The sequence below is a fragment of the Eufriesea mexicana genome, unplaced genomic scaffold (assembly GCF_001483705.2).
Source record: "Eufriesea mexicana isolate 0111107269 unplaced genomic scaffold, ASM148370v2 scaffold1385, whole genome shotgun sequence".
Classification (NCBI taxonomy): domain Eukaryota; kingdom Metazoa; phylum Arthropoda; class Insecta; order Hymenoptera; family Apidae; genus Eufriesea; species Eufriesea mexicana.
In genome coordinates this window covers 929951-949630 of record NW_016909584.1, presented here as the reverse complement: position 1 = coordinate 949630, position 19680 = coordinate 929951, and the positions used below count along the sequence as shown (strand labels likewise).

The window sequence follows — 19680 nt, the reverse complement described above, 5'->3', positions numbered from 1 at the left end:
CGCGCGCGTGCGTATATCACATCGAGTGCGTGCACGATCGTGGCCGAGAGGTTCCGTGTTACGGCCGATCACACCGGTAATCATAGGACACTGAGAGTACATAAAGGGAGAGAGAAAGGAGAACGGAGTGTGTGGTGGTTCGATCGAAGGAAATACAATCGCCGAAGATCGCAGACGTCTCGACTGGATGGAAAGGGTCCCAGGACTCGAGGTGATGTCCTCGATGGACCTCGACGGCTTTCAGGTGAAGTTTCTTGAGAAAACGAGGTTACTTTAGGCTTTGAATGCACGGTTAATGAGAAAAAGAGAGAGAGAGAAAATAAAAATAAAGGAGGGTAAAAATGAATAGAGATCGGATCGAGAAGATGGGACGGGTGGTGGTCTGAGTTGTTTGGAACTGACAGAGCTACTGTTCCCCAGCTACGGGAATTGGTTTTGTTAGATGTCGAGCGACCTTGAGCGACCAGCTTGCACTCATTGATCAAACTCACTGCATCCATGCATCCGATGAGAGAGCAGATTTCCTGATCCTCTGGAATTTTTGTGTTCCAGGGTGGAACTGACCAGCGTGCCAGGTGGCCAGAATGCGATGGCTCATCTCAAAAAACGGAAGCTGGAAGCAGAATCTGTCAGCCCAAATCCTAAGCAACCACAGCAGCCACAACAACAACAACAGCAGCAGCATTATCAGCAACAGCAACCTTTGATCAACAAGAAGGCTGTTCAAGCGATTATTCCGCAAGAAATGGAGACAGCTGATGCTGCTGCTAAACGAAGAAGAAAAAGCGTCCGCGACGATGAAACGCGCAAATCGCTCGACGCCAATGACTCGAACAAGAACATACCTCTGCCCCAAAAGAAACGAGCGTTCGCTGCTGGAAACTCGGGTAGCCCTGCGAGAAAGTCGAGTAAACACTCGGAGGAACCCGAGGACGATGAGACTCTGATCAGGGAAACCGAGGCTGCTCTGAAAAGCCTGTCGGGAAGTTGGCCCGGTCCGAGGGGCTCCTTGTATCAACGGGGTAACTCGGACGAGGATAAATACGAGTCGAATTTCGAGAACCTGTTCGAAGAGAAGAAGGACAACCCCAAGTTGTCGCCTTCTTCCATGTCCACTTCCTCCACGACCAGCAACGACGCGGGTTGTTCCCTGAAAGACGTGATAACGTTCCGCGGCCAGCAGGACAGGAGCAGCAGATCTCAGCTGCAGCTGAAGCAACAAGACGCGACGAAGCAGCAGCAGCACGCGAGCAAAGTGAAGAAGGACTTGGACAGCTTGTTAAAATCCGAAAGCGAGTGCGGTATGATTCAGAACCAAGTGAACAACGTGACCGTGACCGAGGCAGGTAAAATCAGAGCAGTGCCGGTGAGGTCCTTGTCCAACAAGGACAGGAACGACAGGAGTATGATCGGTACTCACGTGGACGCTCAAGGTCGTCAGACGGACAAGTACTCCAGATACGATCCACCGGATTTCAACGAGCTGGTCGACGACTCCTCCAACGAATTGGAGATAGACATGTCCGACCCGTCAGCGGAGAAGGACGACGCTGACAGGGACAAGATGAACGACAGGGACAGGGATCGGACGTGTAGAAACGGTCAGTCGCCGCAAAATCCCTCGAGGCACCAGCAGCACCAACATCACCAACAATTGTACGCCAACTATCACAGACAGTTCACCGAGAATGGCATGAAGGTCTCGCCGACCGCCTCCACCGCCTCCTCTTCTTCACCCCCGTCGAATTCTCCGTTCTCCGCAACGTCGGCGTTCAGACCACCCAACACGGACCACGCGAAAGCGACTGGCCGCGGTACACCGTCAGTGGCCTCGACGACGATTCCACCTATCGGCCCGTACCCAGCATCCGCTACGTTTGTCGGCTACCCCACTGCTGGGCCAGGTCCGGCTATGCCTACGCCGCAACCTGTTACCGGAATCTCACCCGCGACCGAGGACAAGCACTCCGCGTCGGTGTCGTTGTTACAGTTGAAATCGTCGAAGGAAGAGGTTCATCACGTGACGAGGCACGAGGTGCCACCGAACACCGTGACAGGCAACAAGAGTCCCACCGGTGGCCTGCCAGCGGTCACCAGCCCTGACTCCTCCAAACAGTATACGATCCTTCAGCCAGCTGGTATCGGCTCCAGGGCAGCCAGTGCGATTCAGGACATAGCCAGGGATGGAGTGGTCAGTGTGACAGCTGTCAGTAGTTGTAGCACGACCAACGGTAGCACGACGAACGGCATCAGTGGCAACAGTAACGGTGGAACGTGTGGCAGCAACGTAGCTAGCAAAACTACGAACAGCAACGGTAGTGGTAACGCGAGCGGCACTGCCAATCCGGTCAGCAATGGCAACGGGAACAATGTGACGAACAGTATAGCTATCACGGCAGTTTCCACTACCACGACGACGTCCAGTCCCTCGACTGGTGCCGACGCGTCATCCGGCACTGGCAAGGTTCAGCAAGACAGCGTGATGAAAATGCCGGAAAGGCCTGTTACCTTCGACGGCAATAGACCAGGAATGTCCATGTCTCCGTCCAGTCTCAGCAGAGGTGAGAGTTTCATGTCCTATTTCGATCGAGGATCCCGATCTTTCTCGTTCTTTTACGATCTCGCGAGAGATCTTTCTTTCAACACCGAGTACCTACGTAAGTCGTCTAGGTGCCATTCGACTCGCGTGTCCCGTCGAGACTTTAACGACTGCAGCTACGGGCAACGTTTCGAGTAACCTGTCCCGATCCTCCGACGAGGATTTCATCGATCGACCGAGATAAATCGTGGTCGAAGAGAAACGCGAAATCATCGACGAGGCTAACGAACGTGCTAGTGGTAGGGTTATCGTTTGTGCGTTATCCGCTGGGCAGATAGAGGGGGACAAAAGGCATTTTCGACTCTCCCGCGTACAGTACTCTTCTCCTACTGTCGGTCTTCTTCTGTCACACTCTCTCCTGCTTTCTCTATGAAGTTAGGGGAGTTAGGGTAGCACGGAAAATCAATAATTACGAAGCGAGGGGCGATGACTCAAATGGTGAAATCAAGGTCTCTCAAAGTAAAGTTATTCTCCGTATCCTCTGCTACAGCCACTTTGTCTTCGTCTTTGGCTCAGCTTCGAAACTATTCGCTTGATCACGGGAACGTCGCGATGATCGTAAAGACTCGGAGCACGCGGGCAAACTTGCACCTATTAGACGCACTCGAGCACGTGCCTTTTAGAGTCCCAGCTATAAGCTGGAGTTTACGTCCTCGTCTGACTCTTTCTGTATCGCTTCTCCTTTTTCAAACTTCTTTCCCAATTCCACTTACCTCGATCGTTTTCTTACTTCGACATCAACTTCCATGGGACTCGCTGTCCAAATAGAAGCGTAGTCAAAGAATTCTGACATATTTGACAAATCGTTTGACAATTACGTATTAGCACCGTAACGTAATCATTTTTCCGTAACTTCGGATAATGATAGAATTTCTGACTTCCATTTTAGAAGAATACGATAAAATAAGTATACGTGTTAGCGAAATTGAGATACTCGACTAAACGGGATCAGAGAGATCGATCATAGCGATCGTTTCGATCAGCGACGACGAAAAATCAAGGAAAATTTGCCGCACGCCAGCGGGGAAACATTCCACGGTGTGACAGGTGGGAGTTCGAGTGCATTCCAGGGTCTTAGGGCAGCGACGACACGATGTGCCTAGACGGGGAAATTTGGGGTTGATACCACGTCATACGTATAAGCCGCAGCTGTCAGCAGCTAGAAACGTGACTAGCATCCCAGCCACACCACGCTACCTTATTACCACCATGTGGCTCTGCTGCCTGTCCTCATTATCCCCTTAGCGTTTTCTCCGACTGAAGCTGCGAAGACGAACAGTTGAAAAATTCAATCTTCGTCGTTTCGAGCTTTCTGTAAATTGGCTCGGATGGCTCGGCTATGGCGAGCTGATTTCCCGTCTAATTTCGTTAGTCTCTTAACATTATCTAAACGAAACAGTGCAAGGATTGCCAAAATCCTTCCGCGATGAACCCGAAGGTTTGCAACTTTCCGCGCATATTTATTCTACACCGGATGGTATAAACACGGAATTATTTTTACATAGACAAACTCGATACAAAGTTTATCAACTAAGAATTTATAATTATGGAACAGGAAGTACTTTGCCAAGTTTCCGAGGCTTCTATTCAACCCCTAAACTTGATACTCGCTGCCCCCGTAGTCGATTCGAAAATAAATGAACCTCCGAACGAATTAAATTGAGGAATTTCGTTAGGCGAATTAACATGGACGAGCACCTGACTCGAAGCGAAAATATTTGCGCAAAGGGAAACTTGTAACGCGACTTGCAACGTTTACCTTCGAGAAATTTCTGCCGCACCTGTCAATCTTAGCGGGCGGTCGATTATTAAAAGATCCGGAGGCACCGATAGGCCGGGCAATCCAGCTCGACGGAAATCTCGGTGAATAAACGCGGGGCCGTGATAAGTGGGCACGATTAATCGCATACTTACAAGCGTGACGGCGGTACAGGCGTGCCGGACCCTACGGAGCTATAGTTTTAATCGCAGGCTCGTTCGCCTGTGCCATTCTCGCCGCTCGTTCCCCGCTGCCTTCGATCTAGCGACCGGATCGCGTGCACGTCCTGCCTTTTTCTATTCTGTCCCTTTCCCATTCTCTTTTCTTCTCTCTTTTCTTCCTTTTTTCTTTTTTTAAATATTTTCTCCTTTTTACCCAACACACACACACACACACAGACATACACCGGCGACACACACGGGGCACGGCGTAAGAGCGTGTTGACACGCCATAAAACCGCTATCGGGAAATCCGTCGGCCGCAAAAACCACCCTTTCCGCGTTGAAACCGCGCGGCAGGCAGGGTTGGCCTGGCTAATAAAAAAATAAACTGCCCTGTAACTCAATTTTACGCTGCCTTTGCGACCGCACGCATAAAAAGGACCTTTACTCGCGCGCAGGGGCTCTACCCTCGCGTTACGGCCAAGCGCCGCCGTGTGTAAATACGTATACCTCGTGATTGTTCCCTGGGCTGTTCTCTTTTTTTAGAATCTTTCGTCTTCTACTTCGCGCCCTTTAAGATCTCCTTCTTACGTCGACCGTGTCTGCCGGAGAGAATCGGCGGCCGCATCGATCACCGCGTAACCGCGTCAAGCCGACCCTGCTCGATCGCTATTCCGTCGAATGTCATGCCCATTTTTATCCGGCGACATCGTTTATCCTTGCACGAGCGTGCAACGGGTATATCGAACGGGTTAACAGGCACGTGAAGATGTTTTTCTTACGCCACCTCCGTACGACGATTAAAAGAAGCCGGCAAAGGCACCCCAGTATCGGGTCGATTAAAATAAATACGCGCCTATTTATTCGCGCTCGCCTTGCGTGGACATTTAAATCCGTCCATCGATTGATCACGAATATACTCGAATGGAACGCGGCTCGCAATTCCTGCCCATCACGCTATCGTCCGATTTCGACACGGTGCTCGCGCGATCGCGAAGGGACGAAAGAAGGAGCGAGGAAAGGGAGAGTGGAAGAGGGGCGGAAAGGGACAAGAGGAAAGAATTCGGCACGCGTCGTGCAGCGGGCCGAATGAATAAAACAATCCTGGTGTTTATGTACACCTCTGGACCTCCCGTGGTGACCCTCACGTGAAATGGCAACAAAATAACACAATTACACACTCGGCCACGGCCTCACCCTCGCCTGCCCTCTGCTCATCCTCGTTCTCACCCCTTGGACCCCGCTCTTTCCTCTTCTCCCTCTCACCCTCTCTCGCCAGCCCGCCACGGGATCCCATGGCAGAGAACGCGGTGGAAGAGGAAAAAAGAAGAGCTGCCTGGCTGACCGACTCGTTACAAGTCTATTCAGAGATCCGGAAAGAACAGCGCGTGCCGGTATTCATTTTGTTGACCGGAACCATTATCTGCCCCTTCGTTCCTTTTTCTTCCCCGTTTCTCGCCGTCCGTTTCTTCCTTTCCCTTTACAACGCAGCTTAGGCACCACCGGCCAACCGCTTTAAAACCTTACGGCTAATTTATTAATCCCGCCGGCGGCCAACCGCCACCCTTCGCCGTTTTTCAGCCCCGTCGCTAATTAAAAAGCACGGAATACCGTTCGTAAGCCGTTCCTTCGCCGATCCAAGCCTACCGTTCGTTATTTCTTCATTAGTCACGCATGTTTTTCCGCTATCGCTAAGATGTTGTCATCGATAGTTGGTTGGCGATTGCGCTGGTTGGAAGGGTCGAGTTTAATCGAGGTTCGGGATAATTCGGAATTATTTAAGAGAGAATAGGTGGAATAGAACGTAAAGAAACTTCATACTGTGGAAGTTTAATGCTATTTAGGTTACAAGCGGTGGAGGATGGATATAGCTGGTGGATCAGTGGCTTCAGCTGTGTCTGACTCTTGACGGATACTGCTACTCGGAGTACACGGGAGTATCGGCGGAAGACGCGTGAACTATTTAACGTTGAACTACTCGCAGTGGGTTGGAGAATAATATATATATATAAATTTTAGCGAGGAAAATAGGCGTACAGTGTAATGCCTACATTTTTATGCCTTCGAAATAATAAAATATCGATGTGTTCTACTTCGTAGAACAATCCGTTTACTACTTTATAAACCACGATCTAAATATGATTGTCAGAGATTTAACCCTTTGCGCTCGACGACTTTTTCGTTACAGAGAAATTGTAATTCGAAGACTTTCTGTCACAGAGTCGACGATATTTTTAAAATTGTAAATGAGAAATCGTACGCAAATTAAGACGTAGAATTATTTTTCTTCGACATTCCACGCATCGTTAGGTAATTTTAAATTTCATACATTAATTAACGTCGATCTTTCGAATCTGATTAAATGGTGACTGAGAGTCACCTCTCGAGTGCAAAGGGTTAATAAATATTATTCAATCTCTGTCCAAGATCAGTATATTTTATGCATTAATAACTGTATCCTAATATTTTGCAGAAAAATATTTTTCTAACCCTAATAAATTTACCCCTAAGGAGAAAAGAAAAAGAAACAGGATCGAAGAATTCTCGAAATTAATTTCCCTCTATCTAACAATAGATAGGAAACCGTTCAAACCGAGCAGTCTCCTCGCAGGTTTCTCGTATAACCACACTCCATTCGTAATAATACGTGTCATTAAAAACACATACCATTTCCGTAGTGCCAGACATTTTTCCATTTGCACGAGACCACTGTTTCAACCGTTCAAAAGGTAGCCCCATTCTCGATTCAAAAGCGAGATTTACACATTTTTCCTTCCATTAATATCCACTCGCCCGGAATTTCTTGTCCCGACGCGAGGCTACTTCGTTTCTGATTCCGCGAATAAAGTATGTCGCTAATGGCATCACGTATCGTGATCCAATTTACCAGGAAGGTGGACCAGCGAGTCTAAGCAGGGATCGACCGGGCCCCTCTCTTTCTCGAACGCGAAATGACGGCCTGATGAAGTTTCTCGCCGTCATGGCGGCTGTTTCGTGGGTCGAGCGTAGTCGGCCAAGGGATCCGAGTCAGAGGAGGATTAGTACACGACGAAGTTTATAAAAGTGTACTCACTCCATGGGAAACCCCCGCAACTAACCTAAAGCTGGCCTTCCCTTAAGGCTCGTCCCTTGGAATCCCTCGGTCCCCCTCGCACGCACCTATGGCACGTCGGAATGAAACTTTCAGGCTTAAGAATCGCCGAATCGATCTTATCGTTTGATCAGGGTGGACCGAAATGAACTGGAACGCGTCAAACGATACGCGAGAGCTCGTTAAACTCTTCCAGGACGGATCAACGTCTCGCGGAATCTTTCCGAGATTAGACAAGGTGTCGATGAAGGAGGATTTACCTAAATTTCAAGCGAAATCGGCTCAGCTGGTTCTAAATCTTTATCGTTATTTTCGAGCAGCTTTTACCCCGATTCGCGGAATGGCGATAAACGATTTTCGTTCTCAGGTATTACGTACGCTAATCGAAAGGAATTATCTGATCGCGTAAAGGGTAAACGTGCACGGGAACAAGCTCGCGGAAGAAACTTCGCCGATCACGAGGTGACACGATCTTCGGGGTGTGTGTGTGTATCAAAGATTGCAAATTGCAGCGTGCAGTAAACTCTGTCCGAGAGCTGCGGTTTGCGAGGAGTGTTAACTAGGAAGAAAAGCGACGCTCAGGACGAACCCATTACGCGTATCGCGCTGCCTGATTATTCGGATTATAGTTTTTATCGAGGCCAGGCCACCGTGACACGTGGTCTAATCTCGCGGTGGCCGTCGTAAAAAAGAATTATTCAGCGAAAGTTGTTATAATCAACATCGCGCTGGAAGCGAAAGGGCCGAGTAGACGGTCTCATCCTAAGCGATTGGTACTTCTGGGCTGCATAGAGCGTACTGGAAACCTGTAATTGTCTGGTCACGCGAGGTCACCCTGAGAACACGAACACGATTATACGTGACGTGCACCATACCAGCCATTAAGTTACAGCCAGTACACGACAGATGGTACAGGTTGCTTGAGCATGCCCCCGATGCAATTTCGTGACAGCGGCAAGAATAGCGGAAATCGAGGGGGGAAAATAGAAGTGAAAAAAAAAAAAAGAATTCCTCAAAGTTTCCGAACATTAATTTCACCACCAGCGACGCGTCGTTGCTGGACAATAACGGGTTATTCGATGACGAATTAATTCGAATCGAAAGAGGTCGCTTGCTGGCGAAGAATCCTCGTACTTTCTATTACCTCTGTGCATCGATGGCTGGCGTGAGTCGAGGACGAAATATAAAGATAAAATTAAATTTCAGAAATAGAATTTCCATGGAATGCCTTAATGAGACACGCGGTATCGTTGAAAAGATAGTGGGTCATTTGATTCGTGGATGACGTTTGATTCGACGTCAATTAACTCGTATCGAAGGATTTCTTCAGGTTTGAGTCGAAGAGTCCTCGTAGTATTCGTCGTTTCTGTAGACCACTGGTCGACCACATAATTTGGCAGCAGGTTTAGTACACAAAGTCGTTGCGTGGAAGACTGACGCTTTCGTTCCGCGATGAACAACGATAACGCGAGCTCGCTTGTTTCTCGTTTCATGGGCAAGTTTAGGTCGAACGTATACCTAGTGCTAATCCCCGAGGCTTAGATGCGGGACAGAGAAATCCCGGTGGTAATTCGCAAATGCGTAGCCCGTGCGACAAGATCCGAGGTATCACAGTTGGCCACAGCCTGTCCGTTTTCATTTAAACTTTCCCGCTGAAATTTTAAACCGTCATCTTTGCCTTAAATTGCCAGCAACCACCGAGAAATTAAAATTTCAAATATGTACGCTTTATCCTTCACCGGGATTTATTACTCTTCTCAGCAATATTTCTCCTCCGTGTGAAAATTAAAATTACATTTATTTCTTTCTTCCCGGCTTATCGAAGGAGAATGCTATTTTCCAAATTGTACATCTAGGGAAAGTACGACAATTAGAGAGGCTAACAATACGCCTGTCTATTTTCCTACGAGTTCAATGCACCGAGCAAGGAGTATAAAGTATACATGAATATTGACAAACGGGAAATAAAACGCATTCTGCGATGGTGTGTCGGCTGAAAGTACACCACGATGTCAGACATAACAGTTGTTATGTGTTGTATGCTAATTTTCATCGAATTCCATAATGTCTCCCACTGAGTTCCTTCATCTTCTCCTGAACGAATTTACCAAGAATTCCACTTCTATCGATTACCGATTCTTCTAGAGAATTTTTACAGATGCACGAGCTGTCAAAAAGAACAAGAACAGAGTATAGTACGATTTGTAACTAGCGTGTAAAGGGGCTGATAAATATGCGAACGAAGGACACTCGGTTTCAAGTGTTGGAGGTGTGAAAAGAGGGTACTTAGTCCTCGAGATTATGGCGCAAACGAAGGGTGCACTGTTGCCCAAGGGTTCGACTAGTCTCTCCCGAATGTCTCTGAGAACGAGCAGTTGACAGCAGTTTGGTGTCGGAATCTTTTATTACAATTACTCTATCGTCGTTTCATCCCTAAATTCAGTTGACCTGTCACGAATGAAGATACTGCACTGCGTCAACGTCTCCTAACCTCCAAAGGACCAACGGAACAATTCGTCTAGTGCATCCAATTGATCGCTAATGACACGGAACGAGGCAGCCCGATGCATCGTTGCTCGATGCATGTCAGAGTTAAAACGTAACGCTTATTTTGTCAAGCAGCAGCAAATACGCGCATTCAGGGGCAGTCGACAATAAGAATTATCGCGAGACCGGTGTCGAGGGAGAGAGGTTTCATTTTCCTCGCGCAGAAAGACCGCGCCTTGTCAACAGACCGGTGTGCTCGCTTAAAATATTGATTCTCGGTGGTGGTTCCATTGCCAAAGCGAAAGTGAATGTCCGTACACTCGCGGGTCCAACGTCCGCGTTACAAAAACGGACGTAACAATACTTTGCCGGTATGTCGGACCGTGGCTGTCACGTCTCGACCGTCGATTTCAGCCGACAGACCAGCGGCGTGGATACGTAATTTATCCGCAATCAAACGTGCTTGTCGCGGTCGTTAAATTCAGCTGGCAGTGCCGATGGACCGATGGCCGAAGGACGAGTTCCATGTTTGTTCCTGGTATCACAATTACGCGCCGCGTAATCGATATTAATTAAACGGCACAATGCGATCGATTCGAAATGGCCGAGCCACTCGGAATTCACACGCTCTATCGTTGACAGCTCCCATCAGCTGATCACAATTGCGCTCCAACAATCGTTCGAGGTTTTCAGACCGTGAACTGTCAATGCAACCGATATCTTCCTCGCTTCTGGCGACTCGAATCGCGTTAACGATCTCTCGCTGTCAAGCGCGCGATTGAGGATGCTGCCAATTAGACGTATAGGTGGAGAATTCGAGGAGCGAACGATTGCTAAATTTTGGAGCGTTTGATTTCGATCTTCACCGATCCGAAATTGAGTAATTCTTTGTTATTCGCGATGATGTTCGCGTTATGCAGTCTCTGCGAGTATATAAACGACGCGATACGCGATGCAATTGTACGATGACCGGGAAGCATACGAAATCTAACTGTTCGGCGTGGTTTGATTTGTTACAGAGGGCAACAAGTGCCCGACCCCAGGCTGCACGGGGCAGGGTCACGTGACCGGACTCTACTCTCACCACCGCAGGTAAGCAATTATCGGTAATTAACCTGTGCTCTGCACTTTGCCCTGCTCTATTAGACACCTACGCTAGGGCGACCCGAATGGGACTGACACTAGCTGACCTATTCGACGTATCGGATCATCCTCGAGTACGCGTTAGAAGATATACTCGGCTCATCTCGTGTACAGACACGCGTAGAGTATATTTTCCTCGAACACTTTTACGAATACTCGAGAAAATCCGAGACGAAATTCTGGCTTCCCGACGAAGCACCGAATGATACGCCAATGGCTGCCAAAAATTCCCAAGCACGGTCTATTATTCTTCTATCGAGACGACTCGTTCTTGCCAGTAGAAGCCCACTAATTACCGTATAAGCGTGACTTATGAAATACAACATCATTAATTTCCCCCGCTTTGAGTACGACCATTAAGCCAACAACTTTCCAAGAGATAATTACTAGGTTATCTCTGGAAAAGAGCTACTGCCGTGTCTCACGATTCACTGCTGTGATTTCAGCCTATCCGGTTGTCCACGGAAGGATAAACTGACGCCAGAGAGTAAGTAGTCGCCGACCGGCACCATTATTCCTACTTCTTATCGTAGTTGACATAGATGCATCTTCTTTTTGCGACAACTGCCTTTTTCACGCGAGCGCGGGCCAGGGGAGTGACGAGTGAACGAGCGTGAACGGTACTTATTTTCCAGCGGTAGCGCGTTTCTGCTCAATCACGATCTCGGGAACACGCGCGACGAATCTCGACATTCCGATTTCGCGACGACAACGCGCCGATTCTCCGCGCACCCGCGAGAGGGTGCTCCGCGACGACCACGACGACGCCCGCGCCATCTCTCGGGGCACCGATCCGCGACACGAATTTATCGATTGACGAAACTGTACTCACGATCTCTCGTGTATACTTGCGACGATTCGAAGCGCCACGGGCTCGCTGCACCGTGCCCGTCTATGTGTGTCTATGTGTCTGTCTGTTTTATATTCTTTGTGCTTTTCGTTTGCGGGGTAGAGAGCTTTATTTATTGCGTTTCACTTCCGTTCTTAATTTTCTCGTTCTGTTCGTAGTTTAATTATAGTAGAGAATTATCACCACACTCGAACTTGGTTTACGTTGGCCGTACCTACGAACATCTGGAGAACTCGAGACACGTGCTGCGCGAGGCTAGCAAGGCCGGTATGCGTGTGCGCGCACACGCCGGAATCGGACGGTGGATCTTGTGCGATTGAGTATAATTGAAACGGCGATCGACACACTCTTGTGACACGGTTCCATTTATCGACAAACCCCACGCTCGTCGACCGATCAGGTACAGCACACGAGGGTCCCCCCCAGCGTGATCGAGACGGTGAAAGGGCGATCATGGATCTTGGAACACGTAGTTGTCCCGTCACACGACACGAAGAGAATACACGTAACGTGTGTGTCTCTTGTCGAAACACACGATTTTCACGTCAGACTTAAATTCTATCTGATCGATTTTATCATTTGCATTCTTTAATGGAGGCTCGAGATTTCACGCATTATCATTCTCACGATAGGGATCACCTGACAAATGTTTGACACATTCAGTAAATCAGTTTGTATGAGATAGTAGATACTCTATGCACGGCGTCTGTCACACGAGAGACCAGTCATCCCCCTGTTACACGAACACACGGCAGAACCCCATCCGGGACACACAAGAACCGCAAGTTGTTGTCTTATAATTTTGTCACACGATTTTGTCTTTACTTGAGTTTCTCTCTACCCGCTCGGTATACTTGATTGTACTATTACACATATGATTTGTATATTTCATCCCGTGACGTTGTGCAACCCCATCTGTCTATCTGATCTCTCTCTCTGTCTTTCTCTGTCTTTCTTCCTTTATTTTTCGTTCTCTCCTCTGTCTATCTTTCTCTGTATACTTACTATACACAACATCTCGAACTCGGGTGTGAATATCGGGTGGAGGTCGAAGCCGCGAGATCCGCGTCAGAAAGGGACGAACCGTGTCGCCGAGAATTATGATAATTATACTCAACGCATAAGAGGGAACCGAGCTTGAAGGATCTTTGATCCGAGGCAGCTCGATTCGACCGATCGTACCTCGGTGTGCGTGTAAACGTGTGCATGGTGTGATAGGAAAAGAGGAGATATCTCAGAGGGTATAAGGAAAGTAAAAATTAGAAAAATGCGAGGGAAGGTGTAGCAGCGTTCTATAACCACGCCACGTGTCTCTGGGTTCTCTGCAGTTCTGGCGATGCATGAGACTATTTTGAAATGCCCGACGCCTGGTTGCAACGGCCGTGGCCATGTCAGCTCGAATCGGAACACGCACAGGAGCCTGTCCGGATGTCCCATTGCCGCGGCCAATAAGCAGGCCGCACGCGAGGCACGACACAAGGCTCAAGGTAAGGCGGCACAGCAGCCCTCCAACGTGCCTGGAATTCCACCGACGAACAGCCCCGTGAAATCCGATCGGCAGCCTAAGCTTCTCGATCCGTCGCGAAAGTAATCCACGAATCGTTTCTCGATAGTTCTCGATAGTTCTCGATGGAGCGAACGTAGGCACTTCTCTGCTTCTTTCGGACCCAGCGTTTGAGGGTATAAGACATGTCCTCTTGGGTCACTTTGGTGCTTTCCCCTGAGAAATCTGACGGTAGGATTTAATTCGTGAACGATACACGGGACCCGTTATAGGGAGTCCTAATTTGCAAATGCTATGGTTCGTGGAGAAGCGTCGAAGTGTCGAATAATTCGCTATGTCGCGATGTTTGGAATTTAAAGAGAACGATTTTTGCAGAAGCATCGTTGCTATAATTACTCGTAGTTCGCAGCGAGTGGTGATATATTCTGTAGTAGTTACCGCTTCTCTGGTACCCCCTTTCACTCACTAGAAGCATGTCACTTGCGTCGAACTTTGGTTCGCATCAGCATGTACCTTAATCGGCTAGCGAGCGAAGCCAAGCGGAAATCAGATTTCTCCTCGACTTTGACACCAACGCAGAATACAAGACCATTATTATGTTCTCGCAACAGTGTCCGGAATTCCTCCAGAATACATCAGTACGAACCTGTTGCCACCGTCGATGGATAGCAAGAGCTACTCTCAGTACGGGTCCACGGCGCAGGACACTAAACCGGTGCTAAGCAGCCTGACCTACGACTACTACGCGACAACGAAGAGTACAGGGATCAACGTGAAACCGCCGAAAACGCCAGAGGAGAACCCGACGTCTCGCACGAGCAAGGTAGTCCCGAAAACCGAGAGTATGACACCGAGTGGCAGTTGCTGCAACAGCCTGCCTACCAGAGGTCAAAGCACGTCCGACTTGCTGGTACCTAAAACGGAAGAGACAGCGTCCTGCCGAGTGAATTCACCGCCACCACCCCCGCCACCTACCGTGCGACCGACCTACGACTCGTACATGAACCAAGACTCGAACTCGTCGTCGTTGTCCTCGATGGACGCCATGGGCTCCAGGGGATCCATCGGCGCGACGATACATCATCCCAGCCAACACGCGACGCATCACGTCCTGCCGATGCAGCCCACGGTCGCTTATCCCATGCCGATGGTGGAGGACACCAGGATGAGCCACCAGATGTCGCAGAGGTCTCCTTACGAGCCATCGGCCATGATGGCCGCAGCGGCGGCGGCGGCTGCTGCGGCCACCACCAGCGAGGAACTCTATCATCACAGATCGGCGGAGCACGCGAGGGCCTACATGCATCCCGGAACAAGCAACATCGCGCGACCGGTTGTCACTTATTCCAATGACATCGCCACCGCGAGAGGTTACGAGAACGCTGTAGCCAGCGCAGCTAATCATCGGCCGTACGACCCTGGCACCACGTCCGCTTACGAAAGATACGACACCCAGAGTTGTGCACCTATCCAGTCGCAGCAGCAGCAACAGCAGCAGCAGCAACAACAGCAGCAGCAGCAACAGCTACATTCGAGGACGAATATGTATTATCTGGGACAGGCAGGAATGACGCCTGAGGAGCAGGAACGGGTGTACCATCAGGAGGCTGCGGCTGCCGCGCAGCAGCATCAGATGGCGATGGCCGCTGCTACAGCTGCCGGCATGATGAAGACCGAGGATGGTGAGTTCTTTTTCGCAAATTTTCACAGGAGACGCGTAATTTATCCATCGTGTCTCTGTTGTTACAGTGAAGTGCGTCACAGTGGCGCAGGTCCAGCAGATGCAGAAACCCGGTGGTCCTCCAACCTCGCCAGGTGGCTCGGTAATGGACCTGTCAACCTCCAGTGTCACGTCGACCAGCCCACAGGTACACGTTTATTTAGGAAGCTTCCGAATCTTATCTCGTGTAAGAGATAACATCGTTCCATAGTTTCTCACGAAATCGTAACGATTGTCATTACAGGCGCCACCCTACGGTTCCAACAGCCTTAGTCCGCAATATGGCGGCGGTCAGACAGTGGGTGGCAGTCCTCAAGCTGCAGCCAGCCCGCACTTGACCGCGAGTCCTCAGGTTCCCAGCCCGCAGGGACAGACCCTCGATCTCAGCGTGAACAGGCTTCACAGGTAACACTGTTCAGTATGAATTTTAATCTGTAATATCTATTAGATTATAGATCGATAGAGTTTACTTTCCTAAATACGAATTCACAAGCCTCGGTTTTCGAAAATTATGGGGTTTTCTAAGAAGCCACGATTTTTTGATAAAGTCAAGTATTACATAGAGAGTAAGAATATTAGATGAACCATTCTTGACTTAAAAGATAGGCGAGAATATCCTGTGATTATCACTGTCCATAATTATAATTATTTGTGCCTTTGGATAATTGTAATTGGTCATCAAAATGTAAAAACAAGCCAGGTATTTGTGTGCGTTTATGCGAAAAGTTCTTTATCTGACACGAATTTGGTACAAAGTTTTGTTATTAAATAAACCAAATAGAACCCTAATGCAATCCGTTGATACCTACAATAAGATAGACAAGGATAAAGCATCAAGGGATATTCGGTCAGTGCCATCTATTATTTTGAGGTCGTCGAAACGTCGTAATGCAACAGACAAGAACAGACAGTGGTTAGAAAAGGATAGATGCAATTTGTCAGTGAAAAATCACAAATTGTCAAGATTTTGTAATTAATTCGTGAACTTTTATAGATGCATCGTAAAGCTGGAACTATAAGTAACATTCCTACATAATTTTCGTAAATAATTTCATACAAATTAGGTCGATATTAATAATTATTTGACGGCGTGCGTGATTTGGTAATAACAATCGTCGTGATTTTTCGTAAATATATTTAATAATCAGCGAAGCTAGAAGTAAAATCTGAAGAAAAATTATATGAAAACATGCACGAGAACATTGCTTTTAGATTGTGTCCGTGAAATACGCAGATTAATTGCACGAAAGATAGTAATTAATGACAAATTGTTAGTATACACATCAATACTTCTTACACTCTGTGCAATGATTATTGATAATTAATTAATTAACGTGAAATTTATATCCAAAATTGAATTAGAAAATTCTTTAAGGGTACTTCTTTACGATGCAATTATGAAAGTTCACAAATTAATCACAGAAACTGCGTAATTTGATAATTAATCCTTTCAAGTCAATCTTGTTATCGTGCTATCATTTTCTAAGGATAGTGCAACGCGTTGATTGGTGCTAATGCCGCCAATCAGATAATCATTCAGTCAGCGTCATCTATAATTTTGGACTGGAACCTCGTGTAGGTAACATGAACACGATACGCGAGGAGGTTGCTGAAAGCTTCCAGTTAAAAATCACGGATGGCGCTGATCGCACGTCTATATTGTTGGCTCTAATGCAGCCGATAAGGTAGGATTTCGATCAGTGCCGTCTATGATTTTGTACTGGAAGCTCGTGAAAGGTAACAGGAGCGCAGAACATGCGTGTAGGTCGTCTTAATGCCGCAGATAAGGACAGATAGTGTTTAGAAAAGGATAGATTCAATTCGGCATTAAGAAATCACAAATTATCAACTTTCTGTAATTAATTCTTGAACTTTTGTAATTGCATCGTAAAAAGGTACCCTTGCAGAATTTTTTGATGCAATTTCAGATATGAAGTTCTCGCTAATTAATTAATTATTAATAATTATTGCACAGAGTGTTAGATCTGTTGGTGCGTATACTAATAATTTGTCATTAATTACTACCTTTGATGCGATTAATTTACATATTACATGAACGCATTCTAAAAGCAATGTTCTCGTGCATTTTTTTCAGATTTTACATCTAGTTTTGCTGCTTATTAAATATTTTTACGAAAAATCACGGCGGTTGTTGTTACAAAATCACGTACACCTTTAAATAATTATTAGTATCGATCTAATTTGCATTAAATTATTTACGAAAATTGTGTAAGAATGTTATCTATACTTCAGGCTTTGCGATGCAACTATAAACGTTCACTAATTAATTACAGAAACTTGGTAATTTGTAAATTCTCACTTTAATTTTCAATTTCATTTTAGCGAAATAATATTAAACGAGCATTCACGCCCTCAGAATATCGACAAATTGTCATTTTTTAAGAATTCTGAGTCTACAAATTTCGAAGCGTTGGCATGAAACCTTCTGCCAATGCTGCGATTTAATATTAGACTAACATAATAATGATAGAAGGTCGTACATTGTCAGAATTCCAAGAATTCTGCGCCTACAGGTTTCGCAGCGTTGGTATGAAACATTCTGCCAATGCTGCGATTGCATATCAGGCGAATAAAACATGACAGGAGGTCGTACACTAACAGAATTCCAAGCAATCTGCGCCTAAAAATTTTGCAGCGTTGGTATGAAAGCTTCTGCCAATGCTGCGATTTAACTATTAGGCGAACATAATGTAAGAAGAGGACGATTGTCGATACAGTTCCAAGAAATCACGTCATTTCCAAGAATTATTTGACAATACTTTTGCAGCCCCCAAAGAAAACTTTGTGGCCAATTTCGCGACTCTGTATCAGGATAACATAATGTGACAGGAGGTCGCTCGCCGAGACAGTTCCAAGCAATGACGTCATTTCCAAGAATTCTCAGACAGTACTTTTGCAACCTTGCCGTAAATTTTTTGGCCGATTTCGCGACTTTGTATCCGGATAACATAATGTGACAGGAGGTCGCTCGCCGAGACAGTTCCAAGCAATGACGTCATTTCCAAGAATTCTCAGACAGTACTTTTGCAACCTTGCCGTAAATTTTTTGGCCGATTTCGCGACTTTGTATCCGGATAACATAATGTGACAGGAGGTCTCACGTGAGTCAATTCCAAGAAAAGACGTCATTTCCAAGAATTCTCGGACAATACTTTAGCAGCCTCGCCGTAAAGTTTCTGGCCGATTTCGCGATTTTGTATCAGGAGAACATGATATGACAGAAGGTCGTTCGCCCAGTCGGTTCCAAGAAATGACGTCATTTCCAAGAATTCTCAGACAGTACTTTTGCAACCTTGCCGTAAATTTTTTGGCCGATTTCGCTACTTTGTATCAGGATAACATAATGTGACAGGAGGTCGCACGTGAGTCAGTTCCAAGAAATGACGTCATTTCCAAGAATTCTCGGACGGTACTTTTGCAACTCGCCGTAAATTTTCTGGCCGATTTCGCGATTTTGTATCAGGAGAACATGATATGACAGGAGTTCGTTCGCCCAGTCAGTTCCAAGAAATGACGTCATTTCCAAGAATTCTAGCCTAGGAAATTTTGCAACGTTTGCACGAAGAAACATACTATAATACATAGTCTACTCACTGCAGGGGATTTTAACTATTTTACATTTTTTCCGCGTAAAGATTAATTTTATACTTACCTTAATTGTACTTACCTTGCAATACTTACCGCAATTTATCTTCATTTACATATTACTTCATCAGATAATGCCTAATCTTTATTTTCAAAGCTCAAAGGGAACATTGAAAATTTAGAAGACATAGGAAATATCTTAAACTTTGTGCGTAGCTCTTAGCTTGGTATCGTCCTCCAGTCTTGGTATCGTTCTCCAAAGAAAAATCTTTGGAGAACGATACCAATTACCAGGTCTCACCACGAGGAGGTGGCTACGCATCGAGACCCGACATGCGCCCTAGTGACGCAGCCTGATGGCGCTACCTGTATCAAAGGCACCCTAATCTAACTTGGAGCGAATTAAGTTAAAATGACTCTACTGACACTTTATTATATTTCGTGTCTTACAAAAGGGGGTTTCGGTTCGATATATTGAAAGTCTACTGTCGTAACGCTAAGATATTTTCAAGTTCCCATAAAAATAGGGAATGAAATATCAAACACGCGAGCTAATAGAAAATCGCGACGCGCCCGAACGAATTCGCGATTATTCGAAAGACCGACTAGCCTAGGCGATGTACTCCCGTGTACAGAGATAACTTCATACCTCGGCACCCTCCCGATCGGGCCTAGCTCAATTCCAGTCACTGTCGCACTCGCCAAGACTTACACGTGGACCAAGGATAGTCCCTGAACCAATGAAACTTCTAGTGTCAAC

At 46.9% G+C, this 19680-nt stretch overlaps 1 protein-coding gene across 1 annotated transcript in view; it reads left to right on the top strand.

The window, feature by feature from the left end:
- LOC108548235 (uncharacterized) overlaps positions 1-19680 on the top strand; it is an 83962-nt gene that overhangs the window by 46396 nt on the left and 17886 nt on the right. Inside the window, exons 4-10 of the mRNA XM_017901069.1 lie at positions 669-2561; positions 11117-11189; positions 11687-11727; positions 13419-13577; positions 14206-15276; positions 15344-15462; positions 15559-15719. Coding sequence (XP_017756558.1) covers positions 669-2561; positions 11117-11189; positions 11687-11727; positions 13419-13577; positions 14206-15276; positions 15344-15462; positions 15559-15719 — 3517 coding nt within the window. The remainder of the gene's footprint in view (positions 1-668; positions 2562-11116; positions 11190-11686; positions 11728-13418; positions 13578-14205; positions 15277-15343; positions 15463-15558; positions 15720-19680) is intronic.